The 22,202-nt window shown below is 51.3% G+C and overlaps 1 protein-coding gene across 1 annotated transcript; it reads right to left on the bottom strand.

Annotated features, from left to right (window-relative positions):
• Positions 1-2,894: 2,894 nt before the first annotated feature.
• Positions 2,895-19,147, bottom strand: Meox1 (mesenchyme homeobox 1). Its single transcript, XM_021642729.2, has 3 exons — positions 18,479-19,147; positions 5,353-5,528; positions 2,895-4,071 (listed from the first exon to the last, which is right to left on the bottom strand). The coding sequence occupies exons 1-3, from the start codon at positions 18,939-18,941 to the stop codon at positions 3,949-3,951; spliced, it is 762 nt and encodes a 253-aa protein (XP_021498404.1). The 5' UTR covers positions 18,942-19,147; the 3' UTR covers positions 2,895-3,948.
• Positions 19,148-22,202: the final 3,055 nt, after the last annotated feature.

Here is a 22,202-nt window from a genome sequence, read left to right as displayed (position 1 = left end):
AAAAAAAGCCAGGGAATATGATTAATTTAACAGTTTCTTTCAGCTGCTCAGCCACTTCTCCATCCATCGATTCATCCATCCATCCATCCATCCATCTGTCCCTCTGTCTGTCCATCCATCTGTTCATTTACATACAGTTCATCCATGTATCAATCTGTCCATCCATCCATCATCCATTCATTTCTATGTCTGTCCATCTGTTCGTCTATCCATCCATTCAATTACTATTGATGTAGTATGCTCCAGGCAGCACATTAGTAGCTACATTTTCCTTCCCCCACAAATGGAAGAATGATAAATTGGGATAGTGACCATACATGCACAGACTCAAGATGGGAAGACAGAGACGAAGAACAGGTGTGGATGTCACAGCAGCATGAGACGGGGTGTGGGTTTGGGATCATTTTGAAGGTGCATAAAGATATTAGTAGGTTCAGGGGTTGTGGGAGATGGATTTGGGAAGGGGCATCCAGTGAGCAGAGGAACGTGTGAGGTGGCCCAGAGAGTTCCCAGCGACACCCCTCTCATTGGTGACTTGGGGGTAGAGGGCTTAGATGGCACAGGCTTTTCTGCATGGCCGGGGAACATAGCTCTGCTGGGTGCATATGGTTTCTATGCAAAAGCAGGGATGCAAGCCACGCACCAGGGCCTGACAACTTTGATGGTCAACCTGCGTGGATTCGAGTTGCGGAAGAGAACTCACTAAAGCCGGATGACCCACCCGAGAGCGGGTAGCATCCTTCAGATGTAAAGAGACAGGGAGGGGGCGTGTCGCTCGGCTGAGTGTTGACATCAGCTGAGTCTCCCTCCCTCCCCACTCCCGACAGGGAGTTTCTCTGTGTAGCCCTGGCTGTCCTGGAGCTCACTGGGTAGACCAGGTTGGTCTAGGACTCAGAGATCTGCCTGCCTCTGCCACCCAAATGCTGGGATTAGGGGTGTGCGCCACCACCGCCCGGCATCAGGTCATGCATGGACTGAATGAACCTTCTGTGCCTTCAGTGCATGCCTGGGACTTTTGTGGAATGGGCAGCTGTGGGGTTCTCAGCCTCTCCAGCACACAGAGGCCTTGCTAGACCACTCAGCCCTGCCATGTTGCTCAACTAGGATAGCAGTACTTTTGGCTTGTCCCAGATGCCCTCTCAGGGATAGAGAGAGTCGTTACTAAAAAGGTTCCGTTTGCAAATCCTCAGTTGTTTGGATCTCTCCCTCCCCCCTTCCCTGTAAGGCAAGTTCTCAAGTAGTCCAGCTGGCCTCAGACTCCTGATGTGTATAGCTAAGGCTGCCCTTGAACTCTTGACCCTCCTGCCTCAGCCTCCGAAGTGCTGGGACCCAACCAGTGGACATTTTCTTCCAACATTAAGAGGCATTGGCCTCAGCCACAGTTCGCCCAGCATCGATCAATCAGACGCTGGGAAAGGAGGCAGGTGCAGGGAGTGTGCAAGCCTTCATTTCACTGCCGGAGACAATGAGACCTAGTCACTTTGGGAGCTTTTAAGTAATTACAACTTTCACACTGAAGGTCTTCTTCTTCTTTTTTTTTTTCTGTTTTAGAAATGAATGTTGTTGGCTAATGCCAGGAATTGTCCTACTAAAAGTAGTTGGTCCAGGCCTGGAGAGATGGCTCAGTGGTTAAGAACACTGGCTGCTCTCCCAGAGGACCTGGATTCAATTCCCGGTACCTACATGGCAGCTCACGGTTGTCTGTAACTCTAGTTCCAGGGGATCTGACACCCTCACTTAGACATACATGCAGGCAAAACACCAATGCACATTTAAAAAAAGGTAGGTGGACCACCTTTACACAATTAAAGAATAATTACATTTTTTTATTCACTTGTGTCCACGTGCATGCGCGCATGAGCCATGCTGTGCGAGTAGAGGTCAGAGGACAACTTGGCAGTAGTCGGCCCCCCCTTTCCAACATGGGGGTCTTGGGGACCAAATTCAGGTCGTGTGACTTGGTGGCGAGGACTTTTACTCAGCCACTGGACCATAGCGCCGGTCCTACTTTGATACAGTTTTTAATTCTTCTCTGTGTATGCGTGGGCCTGTTCTCGTGCACACGTGTGGGTGCACATGCTTGTGGGGGGCCTCTGGGCACAGTCCATTTCATTTTTTGTTTGTTTCTTTGTTTTTACGCGTGTGGGTTTTTTTTTTTTTTTTTGCCTGCATGTATGTATGTATATATGTATGTATACCATGTAAGTGCTCAAGCAGGCCAGAGGCTGTTGGATCCCCTGGAACTGGAGTTACAGATGGTTGTGAGCCGTGATATGGGTGTTGAAAATGGAATCTGGGTCCTCTGGAAGAGCAGCCACCGAGCCATCTCTCCAGTCACCCCCCTAATTCTGCCCCCCCATACACACACTTTTTTTTTTCTTGCAACAAAGTCACTGGCTGGAAACTCACCAAGTAGACAGGCACTTCATCAGTTGAGCTGTCTCTCCAGCTCCAAGTTTTAAAAATTACATTTATTTATTCAGAGAGGGAAAGGGGTGGAGGGTGGAGGGTGGGAGAGAGAGAGAGAGAGAGAGAGAGAGAGAGAGAGAGAGAGGTAGACATAAGTGCTTTGGGTGTTGTGCCCGTAGACACCACAAGAGGATGCCAGGTCTCCCTGGCGCTGGAGTTACAGGCAGTCGTGTCCTGCCTGATGTCTATGCTGGGGACTAAGTTCTGTCCTCTGGAACAGCAGCAAGTGTTTCCAGCCCTGAGCCATCTCTCCAGCCCCATGCCCACCTTCTGAAGGACCCATGGGAAGATACTTTGGTGTAGCTGACTTCTGTCCTTTCTCTCTTTCCATCTAGGCATTGTCTGGGTAATCATTAGATAAACAAACATTACACACGGGAGCCCTGACTCTGAACTCTATAAAGGAAAAGGCTGGAAAATGTGCATTTTGTTGTTGCTGTTGTTTTATTTTTCTGAACAGACCTTGCACAACCAGCTTGATGTAATCTTAGGGGGAAAAAAAAACAACATATGAAGTATGCTTTAGGGGAAAATGATACGTGCTCTAACTTGCCATCTCCTTTGAGAATCACTTTCCACAGCCTTTTGTCTTCATGGGGTGGGATGGGGAACTGGGGTTATTTTTAAACACCCAAGACCAAGTCTACACGCAAGAGATTCAAATGCTTGCTGACCTCCTCTTCAACGTCAGCAGGGACGGGGAGACGCAGCATCTAATTCTGAGGCGCACAGGGCTCTCTTTCAAGGCTGCTGCTGCCCAGAGCTGTCTGTCCACCAATCCTCACAGCAATCATCCTTAGAAGCCGAGTGTGTGTGAACCTGGGAGTTCCTCCCGCAGAACAGCTGCTGGGGAACACACAGGATGGGCCAAAATGCATCCAGGGAGGAAGATTTTTCCTGCCCTCATTTGCAGTCAGCGTCCTTGAAGAGCAGAGGATGCTGCAGCCGGAGAACCTTCTGTTCCAGGGGTCCACAAGTCTAGGTCCTCATCCATCAGCTCTTGTGCTTTCCGCTCCACCCTCAGATCCAAAAGCCACTTTCTAGTCTTCAAGTCAATGGTGTGAATGCCTGGAGAGGGTTTCGATTTCACAAGTCACCAGCTGTGGTACCAAGGAAGAGATTCTGCACAGGCCAAATGGGGGCCAGACCCAGAGGAGACCTTGATGTAGGAGTCGGGTGGCAGGAGGTATGGGTAGCAGCTAAGAGACCCGGAAAAGAGTGTCCTGGGTCTCTAGAGTCTCCCGGTCCAGTAGGTGCTGTGGAGTTCAGGAAGAGCGTGGGGAGCTGACGCCCTGGGGGAGGGGCTGCTGAAATGGGTGATGCTGGAAAACTCAAGGCTCCCATATACCGGGCAAACTTCTCGTCTGAGAGTCAACACACACCGTGTGCAGAGCCTGCCCTGGGTGGGTCCAGGAGAGGGGGAGGGGGAGGAGGGAGGAGTAGGAGAGGGGTTCAGTCTGTCTTGGCCTTTGGGACATCTCATTCTGAACTTGGAGAAGCAGCCGAGTCCCCATCCTCTGGGTCCTGCTCTTGTGGGGATGCGGGCTGGCCCCCCTTCACTCGTTTCCACTTCATTCTCCGATTCTGGAACCACACCTTGACCTGAGGGAGGAAGCAAACGCCTCAGGTCAGGGCAGCCCTGTCGCTCCTGTGTGGCCAACATCTGGAGCCCTCACTGTGGCTCCTCATCCCCCAAGGATCCGGGGAGGGAACGGGGAGGAAGAACACACAGCTCTTCCCCGAGGCCTGCCTGTGTCTCCAGGTGTTGGCAGAGGTGGGAAGACTCTCTGGAAAATCACTCTGCACCGCCCCAGCTTTTACACGCCCTGCCCCCTCCTCAGCAACGGGCTCCCGATCTCCCAGCCTCTACTCCCCTAAGAATAGACTCTGAGAACAGACCCCTACCACCTCCATTCTTCAGCACACTGATAAAGCATCTCTTAGTTTCTATAGCCCTGAATCTCACCTTCACCGTCATAGGACACTAGGATTATGATCCTATTGCAGAGATGGAAGCCAGAGATCACAGGGGCCAGGATGTGACAGAGACAAGACTGGAATCTAAGCCTTCCGATTCCAAACCCCACACTCCTGCAGCGCGCTTTAGCAACTGAAGACTGCTATTAATTGTCGTTAATACCACTGTTGTGCCACACAAAAGCAGGTGTGAGGCTTCAAGGAAATGCCTTTTCCTCAGTGCCCCAGGACCCAGCTGTGCATCTGTTTCACCTGAGAATTTACTTCCAATGAATATCCCCATCCCCACTCATTATTACTGCAAAATTGTTCCCTGGAATCTGAATTTTATTTTAACCTTCTGTTGTTGTTGTTTGTGTTTAATGAGATCTCATTGTAGGCCAGGCTGGCCTTGAACTCCCTATGTAGCTAAGGATGGCCTTGAACTTCTGATCCTTTGATCAGTGTGCTGGGATTACAGGTGTGTGATACTATGCCCTGTCTGTGGTGTCGGAATTAAACCCAGGGCTTCTTCCGAGCTCTACCACTGAGGTACATCACCAGTCCATCTTTTGATTTCTTTCAAGACAGTTCCTTAGGCTAGCCTCAGCTCACTGTGTAGCCCAGGGTAGCCTTGAACTCACAGTCCTGCTTCTGCCTCTCAAGTGCTGGGATTGCTGGTGAATGCCGCAACACCTGGCTCTCAGAACCTCCGTTTAAACAATTGCCTAAGTGAAGCAGCGGCTGCGCAAACTCCATCCCAAAACAAGGACAGTGGTCTCCAGGGGCGGAGCTCAGATCATTCTACCCGGGTCGGGTGAGTGTCAGGTACAGCTGTGACCGAGGACCACGGGCTGGGTAGAGAAAGGACGGGAATCGGGCCAGGGACGATGGGGAAGGGAGCACCGACAAGCGCCTGCATCCCACCTGCCGCTCTGAGAGGTCCAGGTTGACCGCGATCTCGTATCTGCGCAGCCGGGTCAGGTAGTTATGGTGGGCGAACTCCGCCTCCAGCTCCCGCAGCTGCTCCTTGGTGAAGGCCGTCCTCTCCTTCCGGGCCTTGCTGCCGCCTTCCGGCTTTCCCCCTCCGTTCTCCGGGTGGTCTGTGAAGAGAAGGCCCCAAACGGGGGAGACCCGGGTGAGCCGAGGGGGCTCCGCTCCTTTCATTCATCTGGAATGGGCTGGGCACCATTTCCTGCTCTCTTAGAAGAGTTTTTCAAGTACACTGAGGTGTGCTGTCCCTCATTCCTTCTGGCATCCTGTCCCTAAGACGGCCAAGGAATACTTTTTAGTCCCAGTCTCGGGTAGCTGTGCAGGCCACACACACCCCCAAGGTGACCCCCTCCCCGACACCACATTTTTCCTTCCCGAGGCACGGGAGTCCGTGCTTGGCTGTTTGAAGTCTGTGTAAATTCCAGGAAGGCCTCGGTAGCCTGCAGCTTGAGGGCCCCCACACTCCAAGACAAACAAGGTTCCTGGGAAGGGAGGTGTGGCTGAGGGGCACCCTACAGCCTTGGCAGGCTATTTTGGGTATTTTGGTATTCGGCCCTGGAACCCATCCCTTCCCCGGGCCAAGGCAAATGCTGATTCAGTGAGACAAGGAGAGGGGAGGGCCGCAGCTTCAGCTTCCATTGAAAACTTGTTTAAAATAGAAAGTACCGTAGAATCCGAAACTCACGGGAGCGGGATGGGAAACTCAGCGACTTTTGTGTGCGCGTGCGCGCATGCGCATGGAGGTCAGAGGTCAACATTGGCTGTCTTTCTATGTCACGCTCTAACTTAGGCTTTAATTTTATTATTATTATTTATTTGGGAGGGGGGTAGGGTTAGGGTTGACCAGTAAGCCCCAGGGATCCTCCTGTCTCTACCTACTCAGTCCTAGGATTCCAGACATTTCTTTTTCACTGTGTCCAGAATGTTTTTTGTTTGTTTTTAACATGGGTGCTGGGTCTTGGACTTAGGTCCTCATGCTTCTGCAACAAGCGTTTTATCAACAGAACCAGCCCACACACTGGGGAAACTGCCCCAGAAGGGCAAATCTGGAGGACCTTCCGGAGCTCTGTGGATGGAGCTCCCGTGAGACCCAGGGGTCAGTCCTAACCGTTGACAGCGCCAGGAAACAGTGTCTGTTACCTGCCCTCACTTCTCCCTCATCGCAACAACCCTATCCTGCAGACCCGAAGAGCTCACAAACTGTGAAGTCTGGTGCAGGCGGAAGGGACTGCATCCAGGAGGAAAAGACATCCTTATCTGAACAGCAGTCAAGTGTGTCTCTCCCTCAGCAGCAGCAGTGGTGGCGGAGAGGCGCTAACACGCCGGTACAATGAACTAACAATTAACAACGCTGGACAGTCAACCGCCAGGGAAACGCTTCCTGCGTGGGGAGGGGAGCTTAACCCATCAGGCTTTCTCTTCCACGCTTTTAGTCTTCGTGCCCTCTCTACTTTCATTCCCTTAAGAGAATTGGCCCACACCATACTGGAGGCCCTCGGTCCTTAGAGACCTGGGTGGGTGGAAGGATGCGGGCTGATGAAGTCAGGCAAGGGAGACCAGCTGTGAAGCCAGTTTGTGGAGGTGGCCGAGGACCCCACTTTAACCCCGAGATCCAGTTTGTAACTCTGGTCCTAGCTGCTTCCCCTCTCAGGCAACCTGTCTATTTGTCCTTCAGTTTCTTTAGCTGTCATCCCATCACCTGGCTGCCAGGGAGGGGGAGAAGGGCTTAGGAGGGTGGCTGGAAGGTCCAGGGACTAGTGGGTGAGGGCGCCTGTGGCTCAACTCCCCATAGGGTCCGATGGATCTCCCCCAATTCCCACCGCTATCCCCGCAGGCAGGCCAGGGGGAGGGGATGAGCCATCGGCTCTCTGCCCAGGGGCTGCTGGCTCCTGGCTGGAGAAGGAAGGCCCAGACCCCGCCCAGATGCTGGAGCGTGGGCTGGATTGGAAGGACGCGCAGTCCCGGGGCAGGTCCCCCAGGAGTCCTCCGGCCTTGGTGGCTGCCAGCGGCCGCTAACCCTGCTGGCGGCGGGCCCAGGAGTGTTGGTCACGCAGCGGATGCGAAGGCCTCCCCGGAGCACATCTCAGCTGGCGAGGCCAGGAAGCCGGAGGACCGCTGAGAGTCAGGGTGTCGGCAAACTCCTGTCCCGAGGGCCCACAGTGCCTCCCAGCTCCCCTCCTTGTCACAGCTGCTGGCAGTGGATAAGCCGGGGGACTTAACACTGCGGATTCAATCCCGACTGTCTCTTCCAAGAAATTAGTGAGAGTAAAGCACCTACTTCCAAAGCTCATGTTTTTAAAGACAGAATTTCACGTCCTTTGGGATGGCCTCAAGTTTGAGAGGTAATGGAAGATGGCCTTGAAATGTTCCTGCCTTCACTTCCCAAGTGCTGGGTCTATCTATAGTCAGTGCACTACCGGGCCTGGCTTTTCTCAGCACACAACACCAGGGGCCGTAGTTTCCGTGGCTTCGGGAAGACCCGGATAAGCTAATGAGTGGGGAAGCGCTTTTAAAACCTAAGCTATGGCATAAATGTCAGGATATTAATTGTTCCAGTGTTTTAATTCCATGAGATGCTCTTGAAAAATTCGAGATGAGATTAATAACAGTTGGCTTTTCTCCTCCTTTCCTTCCTTTTCTCCCTCTCTCTCTCTCTCTCTCTTTCTTTCTTTTGATAAGGGACAATTTATACTGCCCAGATTTGTCTCAAAATGATGACATGCTTGCCTCAGCCCTGTCAGTGGATATACAAGCCACGGTGCCTGGCCAACAGCTGGCATGCTCTCTGCAATCAGAGGTCGCCACTTCCTCAGTCCTCACGGAAACCCCCACCGCCAGTGGCTGCTCTGACCAGCCCTGTGTCGTGGATTAGCCTGGATCCTCTGGTCAGAGTATGATCACTTCTCAGGACTTGGCCTATAGGTAGTAAGTTGTTAAACCATTCCTGGGCAGAAGGAGAAAGCAGTGTTTAAGTGGGAGAAGGGAGACCGGAATCCAGACTACCTGACTAAAGCTGAGGTTCTCAACTTTGACATCAGACACTCCATCTTCAGGCTGGATGCCTTCAGACAGGGCCTGGAAATGGAACATAGCCTGTCCCCACCTCTAAGGATCCTCAGGTCACCACCTTGGGGTTTCTATCCACATCCACCTTCCTCTTCTCCCGGGCCTGCCTCTGCGTACAGAGCGGCTCCACCATATCCCACAGAACAGCTCCCTTTGCCTCTACGAACAGCTCCCTTTGCCTCTACGCCCTGAACACAATTCTCTCTAGAAGGAAGAGCTGGGAGAGAGAGAGGGGGAATGCCTTTGGCAGCGGGTTGTAAACAGATTGTGTGGGCCCTGCCGTGGAGACAGGCCCCTCTCCTGCATCGCACTGTCCTGATTCGGGTTCTGACATTACTGAATACTGCATTCAGGCCACAATGACGACACCCGTGTCCATCATCAACCTCCCAGAGTGGGATAAGCTCTTTGTCACTGTCACAAACGATGAGGTGGCCACAGGTATGAGAAAGAGCTAGGAGATGGAAGCGGGGGTTTGTCTTGCAACGGTGTGAAAAGGCCTGTAACATTTCATCAAGACTGAAGACTTCTCCGCCTCTTCCAGCCTGAGGTGTAAAGCTCAGGCAGGTTCAAGTTCACAGTTGCACAGTACTGCCTTCAAGGGACCCAGGCACCCTGACAATACAGCACATGTTTGAATTAAAAAAAAAAAAAAGTTATGTATGTGGGATTTTTGCCTGTTTGTATGTTTGTGCACCCTGTCTGAGCCAGGTGCCTACGGAGGCCAGAAGAGGCCGTGAGATTCCCTGGCACTAGAGTTACAGACAGCTGTGAGCCTCCATGTAGGTGCTAGGAAACGAAATCCGGTCCTCTGGAGGAACGAACAGTGCTCTTAACCTCTAAACCATCATCTCTTCTGCCCCAACACTGTTCACCTTTGTTGAGACCCTGCCCTTCCCTCCCTGGGTCTCAGTTTTCCCATGTATATAACAATAGAATGGGCTCCTCATTCCCATGAAGAGCTGGTGTCAAAGTTCTCTCCCAAGCCAGGAGCCCAACACCCTCCTCTGCTTCCCCTGATCCTTTTTGCTTTGCCTCACCTGGCCTGGAAGAACTCCAGGCCCTTCCCCCTTTTGCTAAGCCCATCCTCCCTTGTTCCCGAGTCACACCTGATATTTTGCTTGTTGTTGTTATTTTGTCACAAAGCCCCCTCTCCCCTTTCCACAGCCCTCAGCCCAAAGCTCAGAATACACCAGGGAGTTTCTCTCCTGCGTGCAGAGCTTCTGGTCCTGTGGACAGCCTGGGCCTTGGCACCTGCAGGTACTGGCCTCAGGGAGGAGCTTTCCTGACCTCAGGTGAGTCTCCCTGCAGTGCTCCAGGTCCTGCCAGTCTACTCGTTTGCAAAGCAAGAATAGATACACCTACCAAGAGCATAAAGGCTGCTCAGAGGGCAAAATGACATTAATGACGGGTTAACGTGTTGGATGGGGGGTTAACCTGTTGGATGGGGCTTGGCACACAGTTGAGCCTGCCTGAGAGAACTGGCAGAAGGGAGTCTGTCGGGCATGATGTTTGAAAGATTTCACAGACTTTCAGAAGGTGATCAGAGGATACCACATCCCCAGATCTGTGCGCAAAGGATGCATGCATGAATGCCTAACTTCCTATCACCGGTCCTTTCTACCTTCCTTCCTTCCCTCTCTTCCTCCCTCCCTCCCCCTCCCTTCCTTCCTCCCCTCCTTCCTTCCTTCTTCTCCCTTCCTTCCTTCCTTCCTTCCTTCCTTCTTTCCTTCTTTCCTTCTTTCCCTTCCCTTCCTGACAGGGGATAGGCTGTCCCAGAACTTACTCTGTATTTCAGAGTGTCCTTATATTTACATTGAACCTTCTGCCTCAGCTTCTGGGAATAGGGGATTACAGGCATGAACTAAGGATGCCTCTCAGACATGTCTTTGGACTGCCTCTTCCTCTTTCCACTTTTTGGTAGCTCAGCAACCATGGCGACCATCAGCTGCTGTTGCTTGAGCCTTCCATGGGACCCATGCTTCCAGGCACTGTCACTGATTAACCCTCACTGTTCAGGACTGTGAGGGAGGGGGAGAGCACACTGCTGACTTCCTCTGTGGTTAGTGGAGAGCTGCCCACCCCTGTCATGCACAGCCCTCAGAACAAGGAGGACCACAAGGGCACACACAATAGTGCGAGCAGGATGTATGTGTGGTTGTGGTTCCCATCACGAGCTTTTACATCAGCCCAGGGAAATCACTTCAGAAGTAACTGCCAGACTTGGCAGTGTTTCCTAAAGTTAGCAGACAGCCTTATCAGGGTGACAGAGAGGGTCAGACAGGCTCAGTGGGACACACCTCTTTGGTTTGCTATACCTATACCTCTGCTCCCTCAACTCTACTGCACCATTTTGCATAATTTCTAACAGACCACGGAGAATACACACTCTGTGTTCTTTTTTGGTGGATAAATTATTACCTTCTCTCAGCTAGAGACTTCTTTGGGGCTTTCATATCAACCCCTGGATCGATATAGTTGAGCTGGAAGCAAAGGGGACCCAGGGGCGATTTTATGTCACTTGCTGATTTTCCAGATTTGCAGATAGCAAGCGATCTGCCTGTAGACACACAGCAAGTGAGTGAATGAATGGAGCCCAGGACTCAGGCTTCCCTGACAGGAGTTCTTTTACACAGCGCTCCGTCTGCTTCCTGTCATCTCTTCCTGTTAGTGTCTTTACCTTTTCTTCTGTGCAGATAGAACCCAGGGCTCATAGACGCTAGGCAAGTACTTTCCCACTGAGCCACGCTCCAGCTTCTCTCCCGATAGTTATTCACGAGAGCCCACTGAACAGATGGAGAGAATAAGAACCAGAGTTAAGGCAGCAGCCACCTGTCACACTACCCAACAAGGGATAATGAGCATAGAGGCTGTACCATGGGTGCTCTGGAGACAATGCCTGGGTCAGGGTCTAGGTCTGTCTCACTGGGGCTCCCCAGGGAAGAGGAAGGAAAGGTCTATTTGGGGTGAAACCTTGGCAAGCCCTCTGAAAGGGGAATATGTGGTTTCCTGAGCTGTCTCAAACAAAGCAGACTCTTACTACACTCCTGGGCTCGGATGCCTTCAAGAAGAAGGAGGATGGAAAGTCCCCCGAGGTAGGTAGGATTCAGACGGAGGCAACGAGGGTCCAGTTGGATGTTTACATCTGAAGCCTCCGAGGCTTCCTGGACTCAGCCTGACTTGTTCATCATCGTGTGCTACACCAACCCAATGTCCGGACCCTGTCACGGCCCTGCTTCACGAAGACACACAAAGCCCAGTGGTGGGGCCCAGGAATTTACAGCAGGGAGGGGACAGCAGATCCTTCTGGAGTGGGAACACCTCGTGCCAGGGGAGCCCTCACCAAGAGTCCCTGCTGGGGTGGAGTAGTGAGAGTGAGAGAGTAGTGATGGAGAGAGGAGGACCTGACTGTGAGAGGCTATGGGGAGTGTAGAAGAGCCCCGAGGGGCAGTGAGCTGAAGGAGGGGTGCAGGAGGGGGAGGTGAAGGCAATGGAGCATCAGCGTGTGTGCATATGTGCGCGTGTGTCTAGGTCCGCTCTACCCCACCCCCACCCATGTGTGTGTTTCTAGCGAGCAGACCCAAACGTTTAATAATGAAATTATTATTATTTTTTTTTGTTTTGGGTTTTGAGACAGGGTTTTTCTGTGTAGCCTGGGCTGTCCTAGAACTCACTCTGTAGCCCAGGCTGGCCTCAAACTTAGAGATCGGCCCATGTCTACCTCTCAGGTGCTGGGACCAAAGGTGTGCACCACCGCCACCCAGATGGATCTTAAGTTCTTACGAAAAAAAAAATGTCAAAAGGGCTCCAGATAGCCAAGACACTCTTCAGAAGGAAACAAAACCTTAGGCCTCCTAATTTCAAAACATATTATAAGGCTATGGTAACTAACTAAAATAAAGACAGAGGAGAGGGACAGAGAGGCCAGAAGTTGAGCCTCGCTAGGTGGCCACAGCTGCCTAATGGGAAATGGACAGTTCAGCAACAAATAGCGATGGGGAGACTGGCTATCCACGCGCACGAAACGGTGCCGAGCCCTTACCGCACAACAAATAAAAATGAACAAGACAGGGCAAGCCCTGAATACAACTCCTGGAAATATGAAACTCCCAGAGCGAAGGAAGTACAGGTAAAAAATCTAGGACTTCGGATTTGGCCGCTTCTCCTTCGGTATAACTCTCAAAACATAGGCAACAAAAGCAAAAACAAAACAAACAAACAAGCCAGGTGAGGGAGATGGCTCAGTGGGTGAAGACATTTGCTGCCAAGCCTGAGGACCTGAGTTCAACCCCCGGAACCCACATGGCCAGGAGAGAACTCACTCCAGCAAGTTGCCTTCTGACTTCCACGTGTGTTCTGTGACAGGCCTGTGGCCCCCCCACCCCACCCCATGCGAGGGAGGGGGGGTTCTGAATAAACAGACACAGGAAATAAATAGTATCGGCTAAGAGGTGAAGAAGTCGGAACCTTCCTGATTCGCTGTTGGGGGAACTGCAAGACAGAACACACGCTAGGGCAAACTGAACGAATGGTCCTCAGAAAATTAAATATGGGCAATGGAGAGATGGCTCAGAAACTTGTTGGCTTTCAGATACTATGGGAATGAGCAGCTGAGGGGCCTATTTAACATACCAAAGCAGACCTGGCTTCCAGGATTCTCCCAGCATCCCTCATTTCCTACAGGGCATGGCTGGCAGACCCCACCCTTTACCCTGAACTTCCACCCCAGGGGCTGGGCTCGTCACTATATAATCCAGACATTTTGGTTCTCTCTCTTCCTCTCTTTTCCCCTCTCTCTCTGCATTTCTCCCCTCTCTCTGCATGTAAGAGCTGCCCCCAATAAATTTGCCTTTATAAGTTGGCTAATTTTGTTGTTGGAGGATACCTATCACAATGATGACTGCTTGCTTCAAAGTCATGAGGACTGAAGTCTGGATCCCATCGAGCACATAACAAGCCCAGCACCTTGCAAATGCCTAGAACTCTAGGTCTGAGGGAATCGATGCCCTCTTCCGGCTGCTTTACACACAGGCACAGGCACACATGCACACACAAATCTTTTTTCTTTTTTTTTTTTAATTAAATATAGAATAACCATCTGATCCAACAGTTCCGGTTATGAGTAAACACCCGAAATTTTAAAAAAGGAAAAAAAGAAAAAGCTGTGAAAACACAAGCTCAAAGAGATACGTGGACACCCACTTCCTGAGGCATTGTTCACAATTGCCTAGCAACGGAAGCGGCCTAAGGTCTATCAACACATGACCAGATAAGGGAAACAGTAGCACGAACACACAATGGAATATTATTCAGCCTTAAAAGGGAAGCATCTCCCTGGGCTGTAATATCAATGCAACTTGAGGACTGATGGGTTCAGGAAGTATGGGCCTGATACTAGGGCCAACCACGAAGTGGAATAAGTCAGTAACGAAAAAGACAACAGCTTCACGAGTCCACGTATGAGATGCCTCTAACAGCCAAATGCTTACTGAAACCAGGCAGTTGCCAGGGGTTGGGGGACCCGTTCCAAAGAGAAGCTCCATTTCGCAAGATGAAACAATTCTGGAAATCTGTTCTACAACAGTCGATCTGTGGTTGACTGCTGTAAAAGGTCGTTTCAAACTGTAAAGAAGCCAGCTTTTAATCCCGTGTGTTTTGGACCCCAGGAAGAGAATATTTTCAAAGGATCACCCACCTTAAGGCATCTCCGTCAAGTCTCTATGGAGCTGCTAGCTACAGCCAGAAAATCAGCTCAGAACCACACCGCGGCCTGAAGCGTCCTCGCTTGTTTTGAGACCGCTCTCTCTGGGTAGCTCAGGCTGGCCTCAATGTTGCCGCCCTTCTATCTACTGCGATTTCAGGCACGCCCAGCCCTCTCAGCAACACTGCGGCCTTCTGACTGTGGCTCTCATGGATATGCTGCCATGTACAGTTACAGCCACAGGTTTCACACAGGGGCAAAGGATGATCAAGAAATGGTGGCTTTGAACTGAATCTCAAAATATGTCGATTCTGGGGAGGGAAATTAAAGGGCAAAGAGGTGTGGGGAGAAGAAAAGAAAAGACAAGGTGTGTGGGAAGGCCAGTGCGAGGGGTGGCCTGTAAGAAGGGAGGGGAGGTGGAGGAGGAGAGAGGGAAAGAGAGAAGAGAGGAGAGGAAAAAGTGAAAGAGAGGAAGGAGGAGAGAGGGGAGAAAATAGGAATGTGGATGGTTGGGCAGGGCATTGAAGATCTGGGAGGGGAGAATTTGGGGCAGGACTGGGCACTAAAGGAGGCTTAGACAGTCTGACAAAGATGCTGCTTGGTTGATTGAGGATCGGGGAGGCCGGGACCCAGCACCTAGTGCTACTCCCAGAGAGCAGGGCGGCTTCCCGGTAGCCATGCTGGTCACACGCAACCTTCCCTTGAACCCTGTCGGGAAGTCACAGAGAAATCCCCCATTCCCATAAATTAAAGGCCGTTACAGCAGTGGCCTGACAGCTTAGGGGAGACAGCTTCGCAGTTGTCCCTGCCAGTAGGGGTCTTTAACACCCCTGGCCAGGGCTTGGGGGGTTGGGTGCGGGTAGGTGAAATAAGATTGCACTGCGAGGTCTCTCAGGGTGCTGGAGGGGCACCTGGCTTTCTCCATCATTTACTACAGGGGATCAGCTTTGGCTTCCAAGGGGAGCAAGGTGAGGGAGTTGGGGGATACTGATGATGGAGAGGGGTGTACCCCTCCATCACCAGTCCATGGCTGGAGCCTCCTGGGCCAGCCAGTGTTCGACGCACTTTAACACCAGCCTCTTCCTCTACCTCCCAGCACCTCTGCACAGCTTTGACTGAAGCACTAATTGATCACTATCAGATTTTAGGACAAAGAGAGTCCAGGAGGTTCACATACGCCACTGACCTGGGGATTTCTGAGACACAGTATCTGGAATATTCAATTCTACTGTTCCCACCAATACAGGAATATTAACCTCTTTGTTTGTTTGTTTGTTTGTTTGTTTGTTTGTTGGACAGGGTCTCATGTACCCCAGGTTGGCCTGGCACTCTATCAAGATGAAAACCATCTAGATTTTCTGATCCTCCTGCCCCTACCTCCTAAGCGTTGGGATTGCAGGCGTTCCCGACGCCATCTTATTTATGGAGCTCAAACCCTGGAGATTTCAGGTATGCTCTGATGTCAGGCGCTCTCCCTCTGAGCCCCACCCTCTACTCCTACCCCCACCCTCCTCACCCCATGAGCAGCGGTTCTCAACCTTCCTAATGCTGCGACCCTTTAATACAGTTCCTCACATAGTGACTCCCAGCCATAAAATTATTTGTTGCTACTTCATAACTGTAACTTAGCTATTGCTATGAGTTGTAAGGTAAATGGCTTTGTTTTCCGATGGTCTTAGAGGACCCGTGTGAAAGGGTCATTCCACACACCCCCAAGGGTCACGACCCACAAGTTGAGAACCAGTATTCTAAAGACTGGTTCAAGAAACATGGACTTGATACGAGCCACAGCTGCTATCACACTTTTACTTTGCAGCAGATGCAATGTGAAATCTTCAGTTCACTGCTCACCCTTCCCAGATGCTCTAGGCTGTAACTGACATTTTTTTTTTTCATTTCCATTTTTTTTCAGCTCAGGAAGTAGAGGCAGCAAGAATGTAACAGCTTCCCCAAAGCTGCAGTGACTTTGTCCCTCCATCTACCTGACAACGAAGTACAGTGGTCAAGGCTAGCCAGCCTTCCTGGGCTGGCTCATGGGGATGTGGATGAGGCACCCCAAATCCCAAATCCCAAATCCCAAATCCCAAATCCCAAGTCAAGATAAATAATGTTCAAGTACATTTGGGAAGTAGAGGCAAAAGCATTAAGAGTCAGGGCTAACCTTGGCTAGTGAGGTTGAGGCCAACCTGGGCTACTCTGTCTTAAATAAACAAAACAAAATGAGAATTAAAAATAAATAAATCTGGGGTGTAGTTCAGTGTTAGATCCCTTGCCAGGCATGTACCAGGCTCTGGGTGGGTTCCTAGGACCCCTCACAGTAATCTATGATTAACAACAACAAAAGCATTGATTAGAGGATCTGGGGGTGACTAAAGATGCCGGGGTAACTCGAGGGCTTTTCTGTGGGCTTGTCTCTTTTGAGATTCCCAGATTCTGCAGCCGGTTGTGAGCCTTGCCCGGTGACTTCCCCCTCGGCGAGGCTCTTAGGAAGCTGACCCTCCTGCCTCCTCCTGCTTCCTCCTTCCTCCACACTTAAATTCCAACGGCAGACACAAACACGTGGGCAATAAAGATCTCCCCGCTGATCGGCCACATGGGATGGGGGAAAGTCAGTTCACCGGGCCCCACTCGGGCTGTCTGTTTCCACTGCTAATCTGGAGGAACCCCAAGTGAGAGGAGCCAGGGCACACAGGCACCTATTCCACCCCTACCCTCCCCCCTTCGTGGGAGTCTTTCCAGGTCAGAGGCTGACTTTCTGATGAGCCTGAGAGTGCTCACTCTCCAAAGCCCTGCTCCTTGCCAAAAGGGAAGATGGTCCGTTTGGGTTTTGCTGAGACTCGGGGCAGTGAAAGAGTTTGCTTGAGCCCAGCAATCTCCCAGCAACTTTCCTCAAGCCCTTGGCCCTCAGTGTCCCGGAAAGAGAATGGATGCTGCAAGATGTCCACATAGCTGGACGAGCAAGAGTGGCAGCCACTGCCAGGGAAGGAGCTAAAGCCCTAGGGGGAGGGGCCGGCACCTGCTCTATCCATCCAAAGGACCTACTCAGTAGATCTCCAGCTGAGTTAGTCAAATCCTACCTGCTGGTGTCTAACGGGGCCGGGGGGGGGCAAAGAAGGGGGGTTCTGTCTAACAGCAGGGGCTCTCTGGTCATCCAGAGGGAGCTTCGAGCCTGGGCATCAAATACCATATGAGGACTGCTTGGGAATCTTCTGAAGGTGTGGGCTTTAGAGTTTGGAACCCAGGAGCTCCTTTCGTTTCTTAGAGGACCAAATCTGGTTTTTCCGATTTCCCAGACCGGCCCCACCTCCTCCTCACAAAATAGACAAATCCAGGTTGACCTGGACTTCAAGATCTTCCTGGCGAGGTCTCCTGAGAGCTAGAATTACAGGTCCTGTGCCATGCCCCGTTCTTGTAGTGTTCCCTCAAACTCTCTCCTTTTTCACAGGTGCAGAATGAAGATGCAAACACCTGCAGTCCCTACTTTGCAAACTTGTGGGGGACACAAACAAACAAACACACAAACACACCCTGCTGTTTGTAGCTCCCAGCACTCAGAACTTCCCTCCTTCTTCCTTCTTTCCCGATCCTTTCCCCTTCTCTCCTTCAGAGCACAGCCTGCCATCTCCCCGTTCTCTCAGCCTGAGCTCCCCAGAGACAAGACCTCTTTCCTAGGATCCAGTGCCCAGGCCAAAGGTGGCTACTCCTGACATGCGCACTAGGTCAAAGGGGCTTACGAAGAGAAGGCTGGCCAGTTCTCCTTTGTCAGTCAGTGTCCCCCCTTCCCCCTGCCCCCGACTCTCCTCTGGTTGGACTCAGAAAGATTCAGCGGGCATTCCCTATCAGGGTGGAGGGGCAGGAGGCTGGGGCAGTGCATTTTCTGGTCAAGGTGGGAGAGGAGGCGAGGTAGGGGACCAGACAAAAGGTGAGGGGGTGGTAGGTGGGCCTCATGGGAAGATGAAGAGAAACTCAGAGAGGAGAGAAAGACTTTGTGATCTCGTTTCCAGCCTCTGAGCGCTTCATCCTTGTACAGCGATACCCTGTCACAGTGCCCGGACCCCACTCTTCCTCTCCCCGTCACCTCTCTCATCCCTGCCATAGTCCTGCTCCTCTGCCAATCACCAGAGAATTCTGGAACACCCCCACAGTAGATGCCTTGCCTTCTCCCACATTTGAGTAAGCTAGACAACGATTTTTGAAGTTTACAGTAAGGTAAGGGCCCCTGGGCTCAGGGAGAGCAAACCACTTGCCCAGGGTGACACAGTAAAGGAATAATCAAGTTCCTCCGCCACCTACCTGACCTCTCTTTTTTCCTTCTGGATGATTTCTTCTCCGTTTCACTGGCAATGCTCCCAAGTACCATGTAGTCTTCTCTGGATCCTCCTGTTCCATCTACCAGGCCTGGGCTGCCGGCCCCCATCTCTCTGGCGCTCCCGGCTGGGCCTGGGTTGCGCCTCTGCCCGGTTTCGGAGATGGGGAAGTGCCAGTCAGGGGTCTGTGGAAAGGCAGGATGTTGCTCATTGAAGATGCGCTCGGCCCGGGGCAGGCTGTGTGGCGTGGCTGCCAGGCAGGAAGCAGAGAAGTCGGGGTACGCTGCCGTAGCTGGGAAATCTGATTTTTGGTGGAAGGAAAACGGGGTTGGTGGATAATGGGACAGCCCCGAGGCGCTGCTACCTTCCGAGTGGGGGTTTCGAAGGCAGCCCCAGAGTGGGGCTGGGGGCTGGGGATTCCTCACGCAGCTGTTGGCCACCGGATCCATCTGCTGTTTGATGCCTGCCTCGGTCCGTTCAAAGGTGTTGCACTGCCCTTTTTTCTATTCAGAGGTTTGCAATTAAAATAAAATAAAATATAAAATAAAATAAACAGTAGAGGAAAACGTTGAATGGAAAATTTACCCCAGGAACCGAAACAAAAATTTTGCCTCAAAGTCCACAAACACGTGGCCAGTAACCCACAGATGCATGCCCACACCTGTCCAGGCTTCACGGCTGCCTTCCTGCCCCCCGACACACGCTGACTACTGCAGTCCTTTGCGCAAGTATTTGTTTCCTACTGTACTAAACATTTGGACTGTCCTGCCTTGGACCCACCCACACTGACAAGCTCTTCCTGGGGACCCTGAGTGAGTGCCTGCAGAGGGCTGGACTGGGTTGCCGAGACACACTTTTAAATCCTGCGGTGGGGAGAGAGTGACAAATTTCTGAAGTGAAATGTGAGAGAGGAGAAGGAGGGGTCAGCCCGCTCACACAAGGTCCCCTCCAACCAAAACCCGAGCAGGCAACATTATCATCAGAAACCTTATACCCACATCTAATGGCATTTGCAGACATAGACTTTTAAAGAAACACTGTCTGTTTTATTTTTTTAGGGAGAGAGAGAGAGCATGCACACACACACACACACACACACACACACACACACACTACACTCACACACACAGTTTTTGAGTGTCTCCCGTAACACAATAAAGTTATTTTTATTGCATTGTTAACAGAATTCTCCGAGTCTTGGATTTAGAAAAGCCTTCAGTCGAATCCAGAATCCACCAAATGCCAAATTCTGGGGAATGAAGGGGAAAGTCAAGCAAAAGACAAGCTTGGTAATTACATTGATTTAAAGATTTTCTACCTCTCCCTGGGGGAACAGAAGAGGGAGGGGAATTAAAAGTAATCTCTCTCTTTCTCTCCTCTTGCTCTCTCTCATCTTGGCAGAACAGTGGTATAGTCTGGGGTATAAAGAAAGATATACTCCAGAAAAAAAGTCTCTGTTCAAAATACCATTCTCAATAACAATAATAACCATACCACACCACACCAAACCAAACCAAACCAAACCAAACCAAACCAAACCAAACCAAACCAAACCAAAAGGAGCACCTGTGTCTTTCTAGCCACCTTTAACCCCCGACCTCCACACCAGTTAGCCACACTCTTCTTTAGAGAGCCTCCAAGCGATTTGTCTTAAAGTCCTTGAAGTTTCTAGGGTCATCCCCACCTCTTGCCCCTCTCCAACCCCAGCCACGCCCACCTGCCTTCCTTTCTCAGTCCCAGGAGGCATCTTTGGAACCCTGGGCGTGGAGACAGGAACCCAGGGTCCTCCATCCCCTGAGTGTTCATCCCCAAAGGAGTTCCCACGGGTCTTCCTGGCTTGTGTAACGTATGTGCCAGGGCGGCCAGCCCAGGTGTCAGTTCACTCGCTTGTCTACGAGTCCAGCGGTTCTCAACCTTCGTAACGCTGTGACCCTTCAACACAGTTCCCTAAGTTGTGGTAACCCCCAACCATAAAATTATTTTTGTTGCTTCTCCACAAGTGTAATTTTGCTACGGTTATGAATTGTAATATAAATGTCTGTGTTTCCTGATTGTCTCAGGCAAATGTTGCAAAAAGGTCATCAGACTCAAGGGGGGCCGTGACCCACAGTTTGAGAACATCTGATCTACGCTCCGCCAATACCCAGCTAGCTTCTCAGCTTCTGGAAGGCTGACATTCTGTTAGAGATTTCCACCAACAGCACAGAGCATCAGAGACACGGCAGAAAACCCTGCGAATTGTGCTGGCTGATCCCAGACACCAGAGTTCCAGGAGAGGAGCAACAGGTACCAGGTGAGTTTAAGTCTGGAGTTTGCCTGGGAGGGCACACCTCACCTCTCTAGGCCTCACCTGCTGATTCAGCCCCAAACACACAGTGGGCCCTGAACCCATCCACTGCAGCGCCCTAGGCAGCAAACGCTGTTCTAGCTCATCTTTACATCTCCCAGAAGCTTGAAGCACAGAGAGTCTGAGGAATCTGTACCAGGCTATCTTATAGGGAAGGACAGGACCCATGTACCAGCCTATCTGCCTGGACATTTTACTTTATTAAAATACAGGTAAATGGTGTGTGTGTCTGTGTGTCTGTGTGTCTGTGTGTATTTGTGTGTCGATCTTTGCATGTGCACATAGAGGCCAGGAGTCTTCTTTGATTGCTTTCCACTTCTTGTCTTTCTTTCTTTCTTTCTTTCTTTCTTTCTTTCTTTCTTTCTTTCTTTCTTTCTTTCTTTCTTTCTTTTCTTCCCTCCTTCCTTCCTTTCTCTTCTCTTCTCTTCTCTTCTCTTCTCTTCTCTTCTCTTCTCTTCTCTTCTCTTCTCTTCTCTTCTCTTCTCTTCTCCTCTCTTCTCTTCTTTTCTCTTTTCAAGACAGGGTAGCCTTGGCTGTCCTGGACTTGCTCTGTAGACCAGGCTGGCCTTGAACTCACAGAGATCACCTGCCTCTGCCTCCTTGAGTGCTGGGATTAAAGGCAGGCACCACTATGCTCGGCTCACTTTATTTATTTTTGAGACAGGGTTTCTCTGTGGAGCTCTGGCTGTCCTGGAACTCACCTTGTAGACCAGGACAGTCTTGAACTCACAGAGACCCAGCTCCCTCTGCCTGCCTGCCTAGTGCTGGGATTAAAGGTATGTGCCATCACACCCTGCCCTCCACTTTTTTTTTCGGGGGGAGGGGGACAAGGTCTCTCACTAAACACTGAGCTTACCATTTATTTGACGAGGCTGATGGTCAGCAATGCCTTAGGATTGACCTTTCTCTGACCCCATGCTAAGGCTGGGGTGACAGATACGTGCCACCACCTCCCGGTCCAGTTTTTCCGCGAGTTTTGGGCATCCAAACTTGGGTCCTCATACATGTGCAGCACCCACTATGCCCACTGAGCCTTCTCCCCAGCCTAGGTTTTGCTTATGAGAAAGGGGTTTATTAGGTAGCTCAAGCTAACCTGGAATTCGCTTGGTAGCCCAGGCTGTCCTCGACTGGGGTCCATCGGAATTGTGTGCCAACAGGCTGGGTCACCTGGAGTTTTGAATAACACTTGTTGTGAGGGGCAGAGTGGGCAGTGGATGAATGAGGCACCCGTGTCTGCTTTGTGTTAACTTGAGGATTCTAAATGGAGATGGTATGGGCAGGAGGGCACAGAGAGAGATTTCCATAGGAGCAGCCTTGCAAGGCCCTGTCTGGTGGAGGGAGCCCGCAGGAGGGGAGGGCTGGA

Source organism: Meriones unguiculatus, chromosome 7 (genome assembly GCF_030254825.1).
Source record: "Meriones unguiculatus strain TT.TT164.6M chromosome 7, Bangor_MerUng_6.1, whole genome shotgun sequence".
Lineage (NCBI taxonomy): Eukaryota > Metazoa > Chordata > Mammalia > Rodentia > Muridae > Meriones > Meriones unguiculatus.
Note: the sequence above shows the minus strand (reverse complement) of the source record. Positions and strands in the feature narration are given on the sequence as shown.